The sequence below is a fragment of the Perognathus longimembris genome, chromosome 7 (genome assembly GCF_023159225.1).
Source record: "Perognathus longimembris pacificus isolate PPM17 chromosome 7, ASM2315922v1, whole genome shotgun sequence".
Taxonomy (NCBI): Eukaryota; Metazoa; Chordata; class Mammalia; order Rodentia; family Heteromyidae; genus Perognathus; species Perognathus longimembris.
The window spans coordinates 14,645,960-14,666,480 of NC_063167.1; the positions used below are offsets into that span (position 1 = coordinate 14,645,960).

The window sequence follows — 20,521 nt, forward strand, 5'->3', positions numbered from 1 at the left end:
CAGTGTGTGTGTGTGTGTGTGTGTGTGTGTGTGTGTGTGTGTGTGCACGCACGAAGTACGTACACGTGTGCATGTGTGAGCATGCGCTCCAGAGGTAGTGGTTAAGGCCTCCTGCCAGTTTAGTGACCCTTGGGAATCCTGGTGACACCTGCAGACTTTGTTGGCAAGGCCACAGGGTCAGGAGGAGTTGGCCTGGCTCCGCAGAGGCCAAGGTGCATCCTTGGGGACGCACAGTAGGGCAGCACTGCTGGGTGGCCTTGGGGAGGGCTTTGCCACGCCTGACCTCGGCCTCTTCACAAGCCAGGTGCTCAAGTGCTGAAGCAGTTAGCTAGCTTCTTCTTTAGCAGCGGGATGCATCTTACGTGCAAGGCCGCCGTGCATGCACAGGGTGAGGCAGTCCTATGCCCCTTGCCCCAACCCCACAACCAAACCCCGAGGCCATTGGTAGCAGGTTAGACACAGGTTTGGACCAGATATCCTTAAGAAGCATCTCCGCATGCATTTTGTGTGCTGAGGTCCCCTCGGGTGAGCCTCAAAACCACACCATTGGGGGAAAATGGTAGTGAGGATCCTTTTTTATCCCCCCTGCATAACAGAGCAGAGTCCTGGCAGGCTGAAGGGCGGGGCCCAGGCCCCAGAGCCACCACTGTTCAATCCTCAGGCCTGAGGGTGACAGCTCACCCAGCTACTGTGCAGCCCAGTGGGTGGAGGCCTCCAGTGAGTCACAGTGTTCCGAGCCAAGCATGGCCACCTCTCCCGAAAGACATGGCTCAACCCATAGAGTACCCCAAGTGCCACACATGAGGGATCCTTGCCCTATGGGGACAGTGAGCGAGCCCCCTTGACGGGTGGACCCCATGGGGGTGGGAGGCAAGGGGCCAAGCTGAACCTTGTGGGACCAGGTGGAAGGAAGGGGGAAGACCGCCTGGAAGGTGGGGGCTTCCAGCCAGGTTGGGCTTAGGGGTCCCAGGTGGGATCTGGGCAGATGGGGGATCCTGCCAGCCACCATTCAGAGAGCACCACTGACATGTCAGGCCCGCGCTTCTCACACCCAAGGCCTGCCGGGATCCTTGCTGCACCCAGACGGCAGAGGCAGAACGAGGGAGGGGAAACAGCAGGGCTGGGGTATGAACCTAGATGTGTCTGTCATTAAAAACAGCGCCATGCCATGCCTCTGAAGACCAGGTTCTGAAGGACGACCCTGCTACTATCTTCCAACTCCTCTCATTATGTGCTGGGGGTGCTGGGGGTGGGGGTCATCCAGAATCACTCGGCGGGGAGACGAGGCCCTGGCACACCAGACGTGCCTCCCGTGGGACCTCCCTTGGCACCCAACCTCCCATGAGGACTCCAGGCTGACTTTGGCCCATCCGTACCTACATCTTTCCTGCAGATTGATCTAAGGCCATGGCCCCGTCATAGGAACTGGCGGCATCTTCCTGCTCAGCTCAGATGGTGGCCTCCGGGAAGCGTGTGGCTGTGCCACACCTGGCCTGTGGCAGCAGCGCCAGACTAGGTGGGAGGCCTCGGCTAGCCAGGTAATGTCCTGGCCAGGTAATGTCCTGGCACCCCACCCTTGAACTGGGCCTTCTGCAGGTACTCAGCCCCTCCACTGCCAGTGCTGCTGTCGTTAGGTTCTGATCCCCTCTCACTCTCCTCTTCCTCCTCCTCCTCTTCCCATTCCTCCTCCTCCTCAGGACCACTGCCCCAGCAGAAGGTGAATGTCTGAAGAGAAACTGGGGGTTCCCCAGGAACCAGACTCCGCTGTGGGGCTGGGGAGCCCCAGGTGGTCCACCAGGAGAGGTCATCTTTCTGGGGCTCTTCCGGGGAGCCGGAGTCCTCTGAGGAGTCCAGTAGAGCAACGGAGTCCTGACACCTGTCCCCACCCTGCCCCTGGCCTGACTCCGCGACCACACAGCTGGGGGACCCGGCCTCCTCCAAGAACGAGGAGTCCCCAGTGCTGGGGCTGCTCCCGGGTGAGGAATCCCAGGCAGGGGAGCCTGGGCACGGGCCTGGGGGTATCCAGGTCCCCCCGGAGCACACCCTAGACTCGTCTGAGGGTCTTGCTGGGTGGAGCTCCTGGGCCAGGAGGAGGGGTGAGGAAAGGTAGTCGTGGAAGCTGTCACAGACATCCGTGTCCTCGTCCTCATCCTCAGCACTGTCCACTGAGCCTGCCTGTCCAGTGGGGGGGCACCTGACTCGGGGTGCCAGCCTGGCTCTTCTGGGCAGTTCCTTTGGGGGACAGAGGATTACATCATCCAGTGACTCTGCCCCACTGGGCTGCCAGGTTACTGTGGGGAGTCTGCATCCGGAAAAATCCTGATTTGGGGAGAGAAGGAAAGAACAGAGGGGTCAGACTTCCTGTGCTTGCCGCCTTAGTTGGGCCTCCCTGCACACAGACCTGAGACAGGGCTCCTGTGTAAGCTGTACCCAGAAAGCGCGAACAAGGGAGCAGACAGACAGCGGCAGCGAGGCTAGCCAGCGTGGAGGGTGCGGTCCAGCAGGATGCCACCAGCACAGCTGGATTGAATTCTGCCGGGGTCCCCTGGAGCCACTGTACACTTTAGAGCTGCTCCCTGAGGTGAGGGGGCTCCCACCCAGCCCCACGCCCGCTGCACCATCACTGAGGGGTGGAAGGGAAGGCGTCAGTGCTGAGTCCTGGCCAAGACAGGGCCCCATCAGAGCGGCCCAGGCGCCTCCCGGCCCCAGCCTTAGGGAGCCGGGCTGTGTCCCAAGGCCAGCCTGGGCGAGGCTCAGCCGTGGTGTGACACCCTTCCAGGACCTCTCCTCAGCCCCTCTGGCCATCTCTCTTGGGGCCCCAGGGATGAACTCTGCTTGGGGTAAGTGACAAATCATTACCGGAGGGAAAGTGAGGGCCTTTGCCAGTCACGCACAAACTAATTTTCTTGCTAAAGGAATGCAGCGGTGATGGTGGAAATCTTGACTCAAAGATAAGTGATATTCCAGTGGGGGTCATCTACTTGAAACTCAGCCCTGCTTCCTGCCCTCAGCCTCCCACCCTCCCCTCCCACCTGCCCTACCAGGGCCAGAGGCATCCTCTCCAGCTCGAACCAGGGGTTCCCCTTGACACTTTTCCAGATCATGCCCCCAATGGCCAGTACGAGCAGCAGAGGCAGGACTGAGGGCAGCGCCAGGACCGCCCAGCTGGCCCCTGGGGAGGGAAGATGACAATGATGACAGACATAGTGGATGCAGTGAAGGTCCTCGGCCATCCCTGCACAGTGCTCCCAAGACATCTGCCTATGCTGTCCACATAAGAACAAGCCCATCCAACAGGGGCTGGCGGCTCACACCTGTAATCCTAGCTGGGATCTGAGATTGCGGTTCAAAGCCAGCTCAGGGAGGAAAAGTCTGAGAGGCTCTTATCGCCAATTAATCACAGAAAAAGCTGAAGTGGTGCTATGGCTCGAATGGTTGAGTGCAAGACTTGAGCAAAAGAGCTCAGGGACAGCACCCAGGCCCAGAGTTCAAGCCCTAGGACCAGCAAAATAACCCCAAAGAAACAACAACAAAAAGCCAAGCCCATCCTACAGACTGTGGAAAGCAAGGCTCAGAGACTTAGGAAACTGCCTGGAGACACAGTGAGTGTAGGGGAAATGGGATTTTTCTACATTCAATCCCCTCCCCGCCCCCAGTACTGGGGCTTGCATTCAAGGTCTGGAGAATGTCCCTTAGCTTTTGCCCTCAAGGCTTGTACTCTACTACTTGCGCCACAGCTCTACTTCTGGCTTTTGGGTGGTTAATTAGATATAAAGGTCTCATAGACTTTCCTACCTAGGCTGGCTTTGAACTGGGATCCTCCGATCTCAGCCTCCTGAGTAGCTAGGACCATGGGCTGTGACCACTGATGGCCTGGCTTACATTCACACTTGCAAGGGTTGCCTCACAGGACTTGGGAGGCCTGGGGGAAGTGCCCGCAGTACTTCAGTTCTGCACCTACCTGGGGCTTCCAGGAGGAGGCAGTTGGGCTCTGAGAAGCGGCTGTACTTGGAAGTGGTGGCGTAGATGGTTCTGGCCCTGAGGCAGTGGCGTCTGCCTGTTCTCCGCTTCAGAGGGATGTGGACTGGCTGGCCATAGAGGGTGGCAGGAAACAGCGTCTAGAGAAAGAAATGGGCTCTGTTTGGCGGAAAAACTCTGGCTCCTCACCGGAGCCTGTGGCTTGACTACAAGCAGGAAAGAAGCCTGGCATCCCTGGCTTCCATTTTGTCTCTGTGATTTTGATTTTTTTTTGTTTGTTTCTGGTCCTGGGGTTCGAACTCAGAGCCTAGGTACTGTCCCTTAGCCCTTTCTGCTCAAGCCACTTGAGCCACAGTTCCACTTCCAGTGTTTTTGCTGGTTAGGTGGAGATAAGAGTCTCATGGACTTTCCTGCCTGGACTGGCTTAGAACTGGGGCCCTCAGGTCTTAGCCTCTGAGTAGCTAGAATTACAGGCGTGAGCCACCGTGGCTTGGCTTCTGTGGTTCATTTTGTGATACAACAGCAGAGTCACAACAGCATGACAGAGCCACAAAGCCTGGCACATCTGCTGTCGGCCCTGCAGAGAAAGAGCCCGTCGACCTTTGTCTTAAATAGAACTGGGTATGTACACAGGCCAGCACTGGAAACAGGTCTGAAGCTGGGTAGAAAGTCATTTGTTTATCTCTAGGGCCTCTGTGTGTATTTGGGGGTTTCTGTAATGAATCTGGTGACCTGGTAACTCAGTCTCTGGCAGCTCGTCATACTTCAGTCAAGTGAGGGGAAAAGAGAAGAGGCCAATAATAACATTTAAAGGAAGCGGGCATGGCTTCCACCTGACCCGTGGGATGGGGAGGTGGCTCACAGGCCAGTCTCACAGTGCATCATCAGGGGCTGGCTGCCAGGAAGGCTTCCTGGAGGGGGTGTGTGGGATGCAGTGGGAAGATGAAGAGTGCTGGGGTTTGGTTGAGTGGTGGAGAGAAGGGGAGGAGCCTGGCGGAGGAAAGGGGCTGCCCACCTTGTTTATGGCGCCCTCTGCCCAGAGTTCCACCTCATACTTCAGGTCCATGGGGGGCATGCAGGGGGGCAGCTGGTAGGAGGCGTTGACACGCAGGATCTTCTCCATCCAGGTGAACTCGAGGGTGGGCGGGGCCAGCTCCACTGGTAGAAACAGAACCAGGACGTGTCAGCTCCCTAGGGCTTGCACTGTCTCCTGCGGCCTCCGCCTAGCTCTGTCTCAAGGGAGAAAGCATTGCTGGCATTTGCCAAACACCTACTGAGCAACCAAGCACCTATTTTCTTTAAGTCTCACGCTGACCCAGAGAGGGATGTACCATAATCCCCCTGTAGACAAGGAAAAACGGAGGCACAAACCCTATTTTGCTCTTAAACATTTTTAGAGACTCCTGGACAGCCAATAACAAGAGTTAAGCTTTTATGAAGGCAACCATCTGAGTGTTCATTTTCCTCGCCCGGCCTAGCCTCGATCAGAAGGACCCCGACTTACACACTGTACTCATCAATGACGTAGTCATGGTTTATCCTGGCACATTACTAGGCTTCTGTGAGTTTTGATTTTTTTTTTTTTTTTGTCAGTCATGGGGCTTGAGCTTGGGGCCTGGGTGCTGTCTCTGAGCCTCTCAAGGCTAGTGTTCCACCACTAGAGCTACAGTGCCACTTCTGTTTTTTAAGTGGTTAATTGGAGATTTCTGCCTGGGGCTGGCTTCAAACCCTCAGATCTCAGCCTCCTGAGTAGCTAGGATTACAGTGAGCCACCAGTGCCTGGCTTGCTTTATTTTTTTTAGTTTTTTCAAAAGTGAGTGAATCTCAGTGAGACTAAGAAATAAAACGCTTCCATCCCCATCCAGTGGCTACACATGTTATTTTAAGGCAGGCATGGGGAATATTTTTCCCTTCTTAATTTTATCTTCTCCCACTCCCAAAACTTCTACAGTGTATACAGTGTATAGAAAATACTTTTCCAATCAAATTAAAAATTATTTCTAACAAATACAAGAATAACAATAAGTGTGTATCCAGGCATAATCCTAGCTACTCAGGAGGCTTGAGATCTGAGGATAATAATTCAAAGCCAACCTGAGTAGGAAAGTCCATGAAACTCTTATCTACAGTTAACTACCCAAAATCTGGAAATGGCTCTATGGCTCAAAGTGGCACAGCACTAGCCTTGAGCACAAAAGCTCAGAGACAGCACCGAGGCCCTGAGTTCAAGCCCCAAGACCCATACAAATAACAACAACAACAAATGTATGTGAGAGCCGGGTGCCAGTGACTCATGCCTGTAATTCTAACTACCCAGGGAATTGAGATTGAGTACAGAGATTCAAAGCCAGCCCTGGCAGGAAAGTCCCAGAAACTCTTATCTCCAATTAACCACCAAAAAAACCAGAAGTGGAGGTATGGCTCAAGTGGTAGAGTGCTAGCCTCAAGCAAAAAAGCTAAGCAAGAGTGTTAGGCCCTGGGTTCAAGCCCAAATACTGGCACAAAGAAACAGAAAGAACACATATATGAGGCACTGGGACAGTACTGGGTCACGACAAGGGGACAGCAGAACATGCCAAGCGCTAGCAGAAGGAGGTTCTGTTGCATTTCTTCCATGATCTAGAAGTCCCCAGCTTCCCTGTGTGGAGTCAGGTGCTGTGCAGATCTGGCTCCTGGCTGTGTCTGGTCCCTGGCTCCTCCCCCTTAAGGGGCTGGTGGGAAGCCAGGCAGTAGCAAGCTGCCTTGGACAGGTGCTCTCTGCTTTGGGGAAGTGGGACACGGATGGCATGTCTGTGAGCCTGTCTCTGGAGACTGGGGTGTGGAGAACCCCCCCTGCATGCGGTAGAGACCAGATGGATGAACATGCAGAAAGGAAAACTTGCTTTGTGACTCTCGGTCTCTGTTCCTGTGCAGGTGCATTTGCTGCAGACTCCAGGTTCTTTGGCCTCGGAACTTGAACTTGCACCTGTGGTCTTCTGGAGACCTTTTGGGCCCTATAGCATCAGATCCCACCTCTCTGTTTTTTTCCCTCCTTCCCCTTCTCTCCCTCTCTCCCCCCACCTCTCCCTCTAGACAGCTGGTGTGGAACTTTCCAGTTTCTGTGGACATGTGAGCCAACTGACTCCATCTCTTGTTCAGCTCCTGTTCTTTGCTCTGGAGGCCCCTGTGTTGCTCATAGAATTCCCGGATAGGGAGAGGCTCCCCGTCAGTCCCTTCCCGGCAGACACCTACCTTCAAAAAAGTAGTCCAGGTACTCGGACTCGACTTTTGGAGACTTGACATTGGCAGACACAGCCTGCACGCGTCCCTTGAACTTGGTATACAGGTCCTGCTTCTCCAGGCACATCAGGGGACACAGCAGTGCCTGGGTTCCATTGCACCGCTCTACTTTCCGCCACCGTTTGGGAGTTATGAGGCTGGGGTGGGGGGAGAGACAGGAGAACAGGGGATTGTGGACTCAGCCTCCGATCAGAGGGGAATTTACCAAACATGTGGTCACTCGTTCCTCCAGCCCATTGCCCATCTCCATCCTCTGTCCACTCCCCCTCTCTCCCCTTCCCCCCTCCCCCTGCAGCCATCAGCTGTGGCAAAATCAGGTTACTATGACCAGGAACTCATTTTTATCACCAGACAGATTGGCTGGCAGTCCTGGCTCCGTCCCTCACTTGCTCAATGCCTTCTACAGTGGTAGCTGCTACCACCACTATACTAGTGAGTATTTTCCATATGTTTACACATTCAGGCACTTTTGGACTCCCTGCTGTGTGCCAGGCACCATGCTGATCTATGATTTTAATGTCTGATGAAATCTATATTCTGGTCAGTCGTGAATCAGTAATCCATCTCAGCTGTGGTCCCACCGCACCTCCACTTCCCAGGAACTTAGATCTGATGGGAGAGGGGCCAGAGGCAGTAGTTAAAGCAATGAGATCAACCCAGGAGCTGGTAAAAACAGTGACTAGGCACGGCAAGCGTAACATGGGAGTGACTACTCACAAAAGTGACTCAGAAAAGTCCAAGAAGATGATCCTGGGGCTGAGACCCTGGTGAGGAGGAAGGGGGAGCCAGGGGAGGCTGTGGGGGAGGAATCGCAAGAAGAAAAGCCCTGTGACAGAAAGGAGCTTGCCCCATGCAGGGAAGCTCAAGACAATGATGATGGGGGCCCTGGCTCTGCCCGCTGCTAGCTCTGGTCCTTAGGCAAGTGAGCGGCCCTCAGCCGTGGTTTCCCACCTGCAACACCTCCTTCATGGAGCTGTGGTAGACTGAGGCAAAACCCGGTGGGTCAGGCAGCCACGGCGGGGCCAGGCAGACATGGCTCACATCTGTAATTCTAGCTAGTCAGGGAGCTGAGATCTAAGAATCGAGGTTCAAAGCCAGCCTAGGCAGAAAAGTCCATCAGACTCTTATCTCCAAGTACTTAGCAAAAAGCTAGTAGAGCTGTGGCTCAAGTGGTAGGGTGTCAGCCTTGAGTGAAAAGTGAAGGATAGCACCAAGTTCTGAGTTCAAACCAGAGAGAACCAAGAATACTTCTGGGATTGAGGACTGAGTGATGGGAGAATGAAGAGCCCAGGGGGGATAGAGAGGGCAGATTTTGGGAAAGAATCAGTTCCTCTGTTTTGTTTCTTGGTGGAAAGCATTATACAAACAATGACAAAAGGAGGAACTGTAGCTATATTAATGAGAGACAAATATACACTTCAAAGTCCAATGCAATACTAAAGAGGGAGCCATACACAATCATAAACAATTCTATTCTACAGGAATAGAAAATTCCAACTTGCATGTGCTTCTTCAAACAGCTCATACTTTCTAAAGTGAATATAAGCAAAACCATAGGAATAAATAGTCATGATTATAATGAGAAATTTTTAAGAAACTTCACTCAATTACTGAGGAAAAATGACTCATACATGTAATCTCAGCTATGCAAGAGACATAGGTAGAAGGATCAAGGTCTATAACCAAAAAAAAAAAAAAAAGACCCTACTTGGAACATAACCTAAAGCAAAAAGGACTGGAGGCATGGCTAAAGCAAGAGTGCTTACCCAGCAAATGCAAGGCCCTGAGTTCAAATATCAGTGCCATCAAAATACAAATATGTGAGATGTGTGTCCAATGCAATGGAACTTTCTGTTTACGTAGCTAAATAAACACTGGGAACAATTCAATGTCGGAAGGGTTTATTTTGGCTCATAGTTTCAGTCTATCCTGATGGGAAGGGCACAGCAGTGAAGAGCAGCTCATGTCATGGCGGACAGGAAGATGAGAGAGAGAGAGACAGAGACAGTGAGAGAGAGAGACTGACAAAGAGGAGCAGAGCAGCTACATCACAGTGAACAGGAAGAGAAGAGAAAGACAGAGAAGCTGTCCTAGTTACTAGCTTTCTCCATGGTGCTGCCCATACTGACAGCAGGGCTTTCCCCTCTTAGTCCTCGCTGGAAATGCCCTGACACATCTGGAGAAGTGCTTTGCTAATCTCCTGGGTGTCTCTTAATTGAATCAAGTTGACAGGCAGGATTAACCATTATAATATATACATTGTTAAAGGACTGGAATCTAAAATAAACAAAGAACTCTTCCAATTCAATTGTGAGAAAACTTAGTGAGTGAAAAAAAATGAGCCACATATTTACATAGCCATTTAACCAAAACAGACATGAATGGCAGATGTGCACATAGGAAGATATTTTAACACCAGTCATCATTTTGGAAAGGCAAACTACAACTATGATGAAATACTAGTACATACTCACTAGAACAGATAAGAAGCCAAAGGACTGACGATATTAAATGTTGGTGAGCAGATGGGATAATTAGAACTCTCATACATTGTTGACTGGAATACAAAAATGGGCACAGAGAGATTGAAAAACAGATCATTTCTTGTACATTCAGTTACCAAAACTAGAATCATGTTTTGTGAATTTTATGAATTGTGTTTTGTTTTGTAGAAAATGGGAGTTGAAAGGGAGGAACCTGGATACTTGGCAGAAGTGATTTCTAAGGAAAGTGTTGACAGTATGGCCTGGATTCTTGCAATGATTATAGTAAGTTGTGAGAGAGGAGATAAACGGAAGAAATTGTAAAAAGAAGCCAGAACTTGAAGATTTGGGATACTTTCTTTTCTTTTTGTCAGTCATGGGGCTTGAACTCAAGGCCTGGGCACTGTCCATGAGCTTCCTTTGCTCAATGCTAGCACTTTGCCACTTGAGCCACAGTGCCACTTTTGTTTTTTAGGTGGTTAATTGGAGATAAGAGTCTCGTGGACCTTCCTGCCTGGGCTGGCTTTGAGATACAATCCTCAGAGCCTCAGATCCAGTGCCGGGCTAGATTTGGGATACAATGTAGAAATAAAAGGGAAGCTGTGTTCTGGAGAGAACAGCAAGGTGATGGATGGAAGAGCAGATGTTAAGGACATCCTGGGTGCAACTTGTTTCAATCAGCCATGTCAGCAGAAACTAGAAAGGAAGGTGTTTTTTTTTCTTTTCCTTCCTTCCTTCCTTCCTTCCTTTCTCTTTCTTTCTTTCTCTCTCTCTTTCTCTCTTTCTCTCTCTCTTTCTCTCTCTCTCTTTCTCTCTTTCTTTGTTTCTTTCTTTCTTTCTCTCTTTCTCTCTCTCTTTCTCTCTCTCTCTTTCTCTCTCTTTCTTTCTTTCTTTCTTTCTTTCTTTCTTTCTTTCTTTCTTTCTTTCTTTCTTTCCTTCTGTGTGCCTGTACTGGGACTTGAACTCAGGACCTGGGTTGCTGTGTCTTCGCTTTTCTTGTGTAAGGGTAGTATGTGAGCTACATTTCCACTTCCTTTTTGGGGGGGGGGGACTCCTTTTTTGTGGTTAATTAAAAATAAGAGTCTCATGGACTTTGCTACCTAGGTTGGCTTTGAACCGCAAACCTTAGATCTCAGCCTCCTGAGTACCTAGGATCATAGGTGTGAGCCACTGGTGCCCAGCTTGAAGATGAGTTTATACCAGCAAAGACAGAATACCTCCAGCTTTGACTAAAGCAGAGGGAGACCAGAGAAGGAAGGCAGGTTGCCAGAGGGCACAACAGAGCCATCTGGCCATGAAATATTCACTGTCCTTCAAGAAAAGGTAAAGACGGCTGGGTGCTGGTGACTCATGCCTGTAACCCAGCTACTCAGGAGGCTGAGATCTGAGGATTGCTGTTCAAAGCCAGCCCAGGCAGGAAAGTCCACAAGACTCATATCTTCAATAACCACCCCAAAACTAGAAGTGACACTGTGGCTCAAGTGGCAGAGTGCCAGCTTTGAGCACAAAAGCTCAGGGACAGTGCCCAGGCTCTAAGTTCAAGCCCCACAATTGACACACATACACAAAAGGTAAAAATGACCCCAAAAGATGATTCAGAAATCAGCAGCTATTGTTGCCACCCAAGACCTGGCTGCTGTTACCCAGTGTCTTAAGAATAGGGCAAAGGGGAGGGCTGCTACCCCGTGGCCCCAGGGGACAGAGGAGTAAGCAAAACAAGATTATTCTTTTTTTTCCCCCTTAGTTTTGAGACACAGTCTTCTAGTATTTCGGCTCTAGCTGGCCTGAAACTCTTGATCCTTCCGCCTCTGTCTCCCAAGTAGGGGGATTACAGGTGTGTCCCATTACACCTGGCCAAAAGGACAATTCTTCAGCTTAAAACTTAACAGAATTTTCCTTGCTAGGTTTAAAATTTGATCAGGAGCCTGTTGCTCTTTCCTTCTTTCCTGTTTTCCCTTTTGGAACTAGGAATGTCTACCATTTTGTTTTAGAGGCACATCTTTTCTTGGGTCCATTGGTAGAGAACAATTTTTGCCTCAGGATGAATCATACCTCTATTTACTCCCACACTTGATATTAGATTATATTTAGATGAGACTTTGGACTCAGGAGTCAGTGCTAGAATGGGCTAAGAACTTTTTGTCTGTTGAAAGAGAGGTGAATGTATTTGCATGTTAGATTCATGTCTTGAAGAGAGAGCTAATGACAGCCCTAGCAAACACACACACACACACACACACACACACACACACACACGCACGCACGCACGCACGCACCAAACTTGGAGTGACCCAAATAGCCACTGATGGGAAAATGCATAAACAAAGTGTAGCCTAGTCATACAATGAAATACTACTCAGTAACAAAAAGAAATAAACTACTAATACATAACAAAGTGAAAAAAAAATCAGAAACACAGTGGAAGAAGCCAGACACAAAGGGTACCATTTGTACGAAATTCTGGAACAGTCAAAAAGCAGATCTAGGGCTGGGGATATAGCCTAGTGGCAAGAGTGCCTGCCTCGGATATGCGAGGCCCTAGGTTCGATTCCCCAGCACCACATATACAGAAAACGGCCAGAAGCGGCGCTGTGGCTCAAGTGGCGGAGTGCTAGCCTTGAGCGGGAAGAAGCCAGGGACAGTGCTTAGGCCCGGAGTCCAAGGCCCAGGACTGGCCAAAAAAAAAAAAAAAGCAGATCTAAGGCTGTCTAGGTTTATCAGGAGACTGATGCAAAGTGGCCTGAGAGAAGTTTCAAGGGCAATGGAGATCATTTATACTTGAATCATGGTGGTGGTTATATAGGTGTATATACTTGTCCAAATTCATCTCATAAGACTGAAATGGGGTACTTTGGTTCATGTGAAGTTTAACTCAGTGATGTTGATTTTTGTTGTTGTTTTGCCAGTCACAGAGCTTGAACTCAGGGCCTGGGCACTGTCCCTGAGCTTTTGTGCTCAAGACTAGCACTCTACCACTTTGAGCTACAGCACCAATTCCAGTTTTCTAGTGGTTAATTGGAAATAAGAGTCCTGGCTACCTAGGCTGGCTTCAAATTGTGATCCTCAGATCTCAGCCTCTTGAGTAGCTACGATTATAGGCATGAGGCACTGGCGCCTCATAGTAATGGTGATTTTTAACAGGACAATTGAGTTCAATAAGGAGATTATTATTATTATTTTTAATGTAGGCCTTCTCAGTTGTAAAGTTGTCAGCTAGAGAAGACTAGCTATTAAGGAAAACCTAAAACGGTATTACTTTTCCCACTGTGGTGACCAGATATTTGATAATAACAACTAAAAGGGAAGAAGGACTTATTCCAGACCACTGTTTCAGAGAGCTCAGTCCATGGTCACTTGGCTCCAAATTCTAGGCCCACTGTGAGGCAGAGCATCATGGTGGTGGGATTGTGTGGCTGGTTGTAAGAGCTTTGTTGATCACTGAAGACAGGAAGTGGAAAACATCCCTCAAGGTCCTGCCCCCTAGTGGCCTACTTCTTTCTGCTAGGTCCTACCTCCTAGTTTCTGGACTGTCCCTTCAAAACAGTGCTACGAGATAGTGACCAAGTGCATATACAACATGTAAGCCTCTGTGTGTGTGTGTGTGTGTGTGTGTTCATATTCAAAAACCATACAAGATAAAGACTAAAGACTGTAAGAGGGATGTTGAGTAATGTTTTTTTTTTTTTGGTTCCCTGACCAGGAAACATGTTGAGTAATCTTGAACAATGAAGTTTTTAAAATCAAAAGTGGAATCTATTCCATTTAGAAAACAATAAGTACATAACTGGGATTTGAAGACAGAAAAAGAAGATCCAACATAGGACCAAGAGGAGTTACTGAAGAAGAAAATGAAAGCAAGAGAACAGCAGACTGCAGCCTACTTGTGATGGATCTGTCCTATCTCCTGACCCGGTTCTTGCTTTGGAATGCTCACCTGCAGTCTGGTCTGAGCCAGGGGCCCACCCTCACATCTGCGGATCTGCTCATTTGTATCTGCAGCTATAGTTTTGGTCATCACCCTGACAGAAGGGCAAGAAAGGCACAAACTTTGGGATCAGACAGACTTGGGTTCTTTTTCTGGCTCTATCAGCAGCTTTCTTGGACAAATCAAGCCTGACCTGTTCCCTCCAGTCTGAAGACTCAGCACCTGCCTCATCCAGGGTGGGCCTGAGGTCATGAGAGCACTTCCCCTTTCTGCTTCTGCCTTCACCAATTCCAGGATGATTCTCCCACCTTTCTGCCTCTGTTCTTTTGCTTTCCTACTGAAGAACTCCAGGCCTTTCCTGAAGGACTTGCCTCTCCCCTCTGGGCCCATTCTTTTTATGCATTCAAAGATGGAATATGAAGTATTGACCCCCACCCAGTTTTCCCTGGCTCATACAGGCATCAGGCAAAACCCCACGTATGAGCTGACTTGCTTTGATGTGCAGGCAGGGCAGTTCACCTAAGCCCAGCTGTAAACAATCCATTGTGGGCCCAAGGAAAAGCCACCAACTTGCTAAACCTAGTGGCACTTTCAATAACCTCTGCCTCCTTGCTCAGACCCCATATAAGCCAGGTCTCAAATTCACCCCCTCGCACAACCTCCAAACCCACTGGAAGGTCTGTGCCCCTCACTGTTCCTCAATAAACAGTCCTTGCCTGTTAATGATCGAGTCCAGCCTGTTCCTTTTCCGTTTTCCTCCATTTTCCCAATAATTCCCATCTATGTTTGAAAGATGGGGCCTCTGGGCTAGTATTTATCGACTGTTTGGGCTTGGATGGGAAGGACTGTGAGGCCCCGTCCAGCTCCCAAGGGAAAGCGCCATGATCTGAGCGTGCCTCAGTCCCCAGGCTCTGCAGGAGGCAGTATCAGCTCCTGGATACAGGTCTGCTCTCACGAACGAACGGGCTGGAACAACTCCAAGGACCTCATCTGGGCACTCAAGCCTTACATTTCCTGGCTTTAGCAGCTCCTTCCAAGCCCTGCTCCAGTGATTCTCCATCCCGGGCAGGCTACTGAGTGGTCTCCTCTGCATGGATCCCGCCACCTCCAACCTTTATATGAAGCCTCTTTCCAAACACCTGCGATAGGCCATCCTCCATTGGACCCAGAGAAGCACTGGAAGATGGCCCCCCCCCCACACCCCTCCACTCCCACCCACCAGCTCAGAGGCTCCCCTTACCCTTGGTAGGTCACAAAATAGGTGACGTTCTGGGGGTTGCCAAGCCCTGGGAGCCATGTCAGGTACACACCGAAGTCCTGGGAGAACAGAGTCACATTCCGAGGAGGGGCTAGCCTGGGTATCCCTGTGTGGGAGAAGAGATCATGAGGCCTGGAACTCAGGGCTGGTCCAGACATAGCCACTGAGAGCTGCAGGGCAGCAAGACAGCAAGGCAGCTGCTTGAAGTGATCGGCCACTGGCCGTTTTTCAGTCCCTTCTCCTCTCCATGACATTTGTGTCATGACAAGAGACCCCCGAGGGTTCCAGCAGGGACCACGGAGCAGCGGCCATCTTGATGGCTCTGTTGCCCTGGATCTCCAAAGGCAAAAGCCCAGAGGGTTTCAAGGTCTCCCTCCGCATGTTCCGGGTTCCCCGAACCAGCCTGGATGGAATGGCTCCTGATACACAGCAGGTACACGCCTCCTATGCATTGAGGGGATGAGTAATGCTGTAACATAGATTACTTAAGGACTGCTTATCCTCTTCTTCTTCTTTTGATGCCAGTCTGGGGCTTGAACTCAGAACCTGGACATTGTCCCTGAGCTTTTTTTGCTCAAGACTAGCACTCTACCTCTTGACAGAGCTCCACTTTAGGTTTTTTTTTTTTTTGGGGGGGGGGTTGGTGCCTAATTAGAGTCTCCTGGGCTTTCCTGCCCTGGCTGGCTTCAAACATTGATCCTCAGATCTCAGCCTCCTGACTAGCTAGGAATACAGGCACGAGCCACCGGCGCTCAGCCACTTAAAGGCTTCTTTTCTTTTTCAAATTTTTATTATCAAACTGATGTACAGAGAGGTTACAGTTTCATACATTAGGCATTGGATACATTACTTGTACTGTTTGCTACCTCGTCCCTCATACCCCCCTCCTCTGCTCCCAAGATGGAGGAATGAGGAGCCAGCAGAGGTGGCTGCCCAGTGGACCTATTCAGGCCTCTTTCTCTCTCCCTCTCTCTTCTGTTTGACTCTGCATTACTGCCTCATGTGACCGGGGGGCAGAGAACTAACCTCATGACTTATTGCACCAGGATCTTGAGTAATAACTCCTTGATCTTATTTCCTAAGGAGGCGAACTTGTTCTTTCCATGGAAGGGTCAGGAGCTGCCCCAGGCTGGGCTCTCCCCAGGATGCTACAGAGAACACAAAGCTGGCACCCAGCACTAGGATGATGGTCAGGCAAGCCACAAGGATGTCTGCCAGGATTAGCAAATGCCCCATGGAGGAACCTCTGATTGAGGGCTTAGGCTGTCCATCCACCAGGTACCAGTGTGTGTGTGAAGGGCGCACTGTCAGTACTGCAGCCTGGCACCCGGCGTGGCTGTGAGGATGGGGTCTAGCAATCCCCTACTTCAGCCTCATTTTAACACCCCGCCGCCCCGCCGCTATGCAGGTTTCCCTCCTCTCCATCTCACTCCAACAAAACTCCCAAGTCTTTACTGCCACCTTCTTCCCCGGGTTCCCCACTCTCTAGACATGTGGACTTTGCCTCTTCCTGGGGCACCCCGGCCTGCTACCCACTCTGGACTTTTGCACGTGCTTTTTCCTCTGCTTCACCTTCCCCTGGCTGCCCCTCTGGCTCTCCCCTGGCTTTTGTCACATTCCTTTGTCTCTCAGTGACATTCTGCCTGTCCACCCTCAACTGGCCTCCACTTCTCCTCTGCCCTGTCCCCTGTGTCCTTTTGGATGCCTTTGGACTCTGCTGTCTTGGATTGCCTGGTGTTCACTATCCAATCTTTCAAAGATTGGTTCAAATGCCACTTCCTCCAGGGAAGTGATATCTCTATGAGGTGGTGCTTCTACTGTGGATGATAAAAAGAATAAACAGCATTTAGAGCATTTAGCCAGGCACTGTGGCTCACACCTGTAATCCTAGCTACTCAGGAAGCTGAGATCTGAGGATCAAGGTTCAAAGCCAGCCTGGGCAGACATATCCAAGACTCTTATCTCCAGTTAGTCAGCAAAAAGCCAGCAGTGGAGGCGTGGGTCAAATGGTAGAGCCCCAGTCTTGAGCCACTGAGTTCAAGTTCCAGTACCAATACACACACACACACACACACACACACACACACACACACACACCATGTAAAAAAATTAGTAGTAGCTAATGTGTCCTGTGTCCTATGAGCCAGGCTGTGACCACCCCCTTTTTTCCCCCTTTCTTTTTTCTTTCTTTTTTTGTGTTAATTTTTTTCTTATTTATTGTCAAAGTGATGTACAGAAAGGTTAAAGTTTCATACGTTAGGCCTTGGGTACATTTCTTGTACTGTTTGTTACCTCCTCCCTCATTGCCCCCTCCCTCCTCCCCCTTTCCCTCTCCCACCTTGAGTTGGTCAGTTGGTTTACACCAAATGGCTCTGCAAGTATTGCTTTTGGAATCGTTAGTCTTTTTATCCTTTGTCTCTCGATTTTGATAAGGCTGTGACTCTTTACCTGTCTCTTTTCCTTAATCCTCAGACCACCTCCCTGGGAGGTAGGTTCTGATTCTAACCATCCCATTACAGGTAGGAAAATGAGGCCTCTCAGCTAATGAGTCCTAAACTCAGGATTCAAATCCAAGCTGGGCCCTGACAATTCTGAGCATTTTACTCTCCTTTCTCCTCTCAGTTCTCCCGGGCCCAGCTTAGCCTTATTTATACTTCTGTCCACAGGCCACCTTAGGCCACAGCATCTGTGGACCACTGCGTGCCAGGGGGTTTGAAAGGGAACACAGTCGTGTCCTGAGCTGTGGGAGAACTTGGTCCCAGGAGGCATCCTAAGTGAAGGATGGATTCCTGCCTTGCTCCCCAAGGTCAAGCAGGGCGTCAGGTGCTCACAAACAGGCTTGACCACATGCCTGTCCGCAGGCAGGTTATTCCAATCTGGGCCTAGCCAAGGACAGCACCCTTGGTACCCAGAGGACAACAGCCCCTCAAACCAGGTGGAGCATTCCACTGTGGGCCTGGCCAAGGGCATCGCCCTGGGCCCCCAAGAGATTATAACCCGTTTTCTAATTTCTGCTTCCTTGTTAAGCCCTATATAAGCCCACCCCGAAATCCAGTTCCTTGCACAATCTCCAATGCCATGGAAGGTCTGTGCCCATTGCTGTTCCTCAATAAACAGTCCTCGCTTGGTGAGGATCAGGTCCGCCCTATTCCTTTTCCGTTCTCCTCCATTTTTCCAACACAGAGCCCTGCGGTGTCAGGTGCCACTAGGGAAATCTAAAGCCTTTGGGGGTCCAGCTCTACCCCAGCTGTCAGCCCGGCCCCCACCTGGCCTGGGCTGTCTCTGTTGACATTATGGACACAAACATGGCTTCCACAGGTGTCTCATCTCCTCTATTCTCCTTGAGATCTCCTTCAATGGTTTCGAGCCTCAGTTTCCCCCTATGAAAAAGGAGACTCTACCTCCTAGGATGGCTACTAGGTTGCAAAGCTTACATAGCCCATGATCCCCGAGGCGAAGATGTCGTTCCGAAGTGTGGGCTCTGATCCTTTCCAGCTCTGAAAATTTAGGGTTTCAGACCAGGAAGAAAAAGTCTCAACACGCACGGGGCAGGGTCAGGACTCCATCCCTCGGCCTGCGAGGCCAGAGGCCGGCGGGGCCGGCCGGTCCCCCCCCCCCCCCCCAACCCCGTCCCTCCCGGCTTTAGGGAACCTTAAAAGACACTTTGGGGACGAACCGTACTCGCAGCCGCGCCCCAGGGCGCGCCTGGAACTGGGAAACGGGACCCGCTTCCCGGAAAGGAGGGAGCTCCACCTCGGAGCGGGTCAGTCCCAGCCCCGGGACCCAGCGAGACGGGCCCTCGGCGGGCGGGCGGGCCGGGGCTCGCTGGGTGCCGGCCCCGTCCCCGTCCCCTCCCGCGGCGCGCGCTCACCTGCGGTGGCCCGCAGCAGGCTCAGGAGCAGGAGCGCCCAGGGGCCGGACCCCAACATCTCAGCCGGGGGAAGCCCGCCGGGCCCGGCCCGGCCCGGCCCAGCCCGGCCCAGCCCGGCCCAGCCCGGCCCAGGTCCTCGGCGGCGGCGGCTCCGGCCACCCCCGGGCAGCGGGGCGGACAGGCCGCGGCGGGGAGGCGGAGCCTAGGGCGGACGGGGCGGGGCCTCGCTGGGAGGGGCGGGGCCCCGCCGGGGAGGGGGCGGGGCGAGGCCCACGCCCACGCCCACGCCCACGCCGCCCGTGTTTTACCCGATAAGGGGCGGGAGTGGCGGGGGGATTCGTGAACTTTCCCGTGAGGCAGCGGAGGACAGCGCGTGTTATAATGCCCGCGGCGAGGAGCGAGGGCAGGGCGAGGACGCGAGCTCTGGGCCGCGCGCCGGCTCCGGTCCCGGCGCCGACCCGACCCGACCCCGCCGTCCCCGCGCTGCCGGGACTCCAGCCGAGCGCTGCGCGCACTCCTCCCGGCTCCTCCTAGTCCCGCGAGAATCGGGGAACCGCAGCCTCTTCTACCCCGCCTCCCCCTTACCCTCCCCCCGAGTTTACCCCCCCCCCCCCCCCCCGCCGTCCGTTACCCACCTTCCCCCCGACTTACCCCCCTTCCCTCCCTTACCCTCCTCTTCCCCCCCCCCCCCCCCCCGGTTACTCTCCCCCCCCCTCCGGCCCCTCCAGTCGCGGCTCCGAAGCTCTGGAGTTGTCCCGGCGAAGCTGCTGACCACACTGGGTTCACGCCAGTCGGTACAAAGGCTCTGGTCAAGGTCTGTGGATACCAGGCTCGCGCCGGTAATCCTAGCTGACATCCGAGGATCGCGGTTCAAAGCCAGCCAGGGCAGGAAAGTCCGTGAGACCCTTATCTCCAATTAACCGCCGTAATGCCGGAGGTGGCGCTGTGGCTCAAAGTGGTGGAGCTCTAGCCTTGAACCAAGAGCTCAGGGACAGCGCCCAGGCCCCAAGTTCAAGCCCCACAACCAACCAAAAAAAAAAAAAAAAAAAGCCAGGAATGAAAGTGTGGCTCAATTGGTCCTGTTTGGTTTCGGAGGTTTTCAGTCATTAATGAATGTTGCTTTTCCAAGGAGAAGTCGTGTTTATTCTAAAATTAGTGATGTGTGCATGAATCCCAAACTGTAAAGATGGAGAGATCTTAGAATCAAAGTCTAGCCCTCATGGATGCAAGCTAGAAAAAGTAGCAGGTTTCAGGAGTCACCCTCCACGAGGCTACATGGCAACTGGAGAAAGGCCCAAAGCTAGGAATATTTTTAATAATGAGAACTTAGGGAGGGAAAGTATAAGCTGCTGACACTGAACCTACATTGGCTCCCGCTAAGAACAGCATAGGGCAGTCTCTTTGAGGGTGTTGCTTCTGGTTTCTTTGAGGTTAATAGACTGGAAAGTTTCTGTATAAGCAAGGCACTGCCTTTCTTAGACATCCAGGAAGGTGAACCAGTCCTGTTTTATCTGAAGTCATTCTTAAGCTTCCTCTTTCCTTATGCCTATAGCCCTTATAAAAAGGTCAGACTTTTAACTTTCATCAACTGTGGTTGATTAGCTATGTTTTCGGTCCTTACATAGTTCCTGGAGAAGTGTGCCCCTCCTCTATGGATACAGACATGCTGTGTGAAACCCAGCCAAGGGACCCAGCTGGCTAGGCTGCTTCAGCCCTGGGCCTGTCTG

General features: G+C 51.7%; 1 protein-coding gene across 2 annotated transcripts; it reads right to left on the bottom strand.

The window, feature by feature from the left end:
• Positions 1-840: 840 nt before the first annotated feature.
• Positions 841-18,898, bottom strand: Ifnlr1 (interferon lambda receptor 1). Of its 2 annotated transcripts, XM_048350517.1 has the most exons (7): positions 18,795-18,898; positions 14,906-15,029; positions 7,210-7,394; positions 4,994-5,136; positions 3,962-4,118; positions 3,042-3,172; positions 844-2,319 (listed from the first exon to the last, which is right to left on the bottom strand). In XM_048350517.1, the coding sequence occupies exons 1-7, from the start codon at positions 18,850-18,852 to the stop codon at positions 1,531-1,533; spliced, it is 1,587 nt and encodes a 528-aa protein (XP_048206474.1). In that variant the 5' UTR covers positions 18,853-18,898; the 3' UTR covers positions 844-1,530. The 2 variants fall into 2 exon arrangements, with proteins under 2 accessions (XP_048206472.1, XP_048206474.1); XM_048350515.1 differs by lacking the exon at positions 18,795-18,898 and having other exon boundaries at positions 841-2,319; positions 14,906-15,350.
• Positions 18,899-20,521: the final 1,623 nt, after the last annotated feature.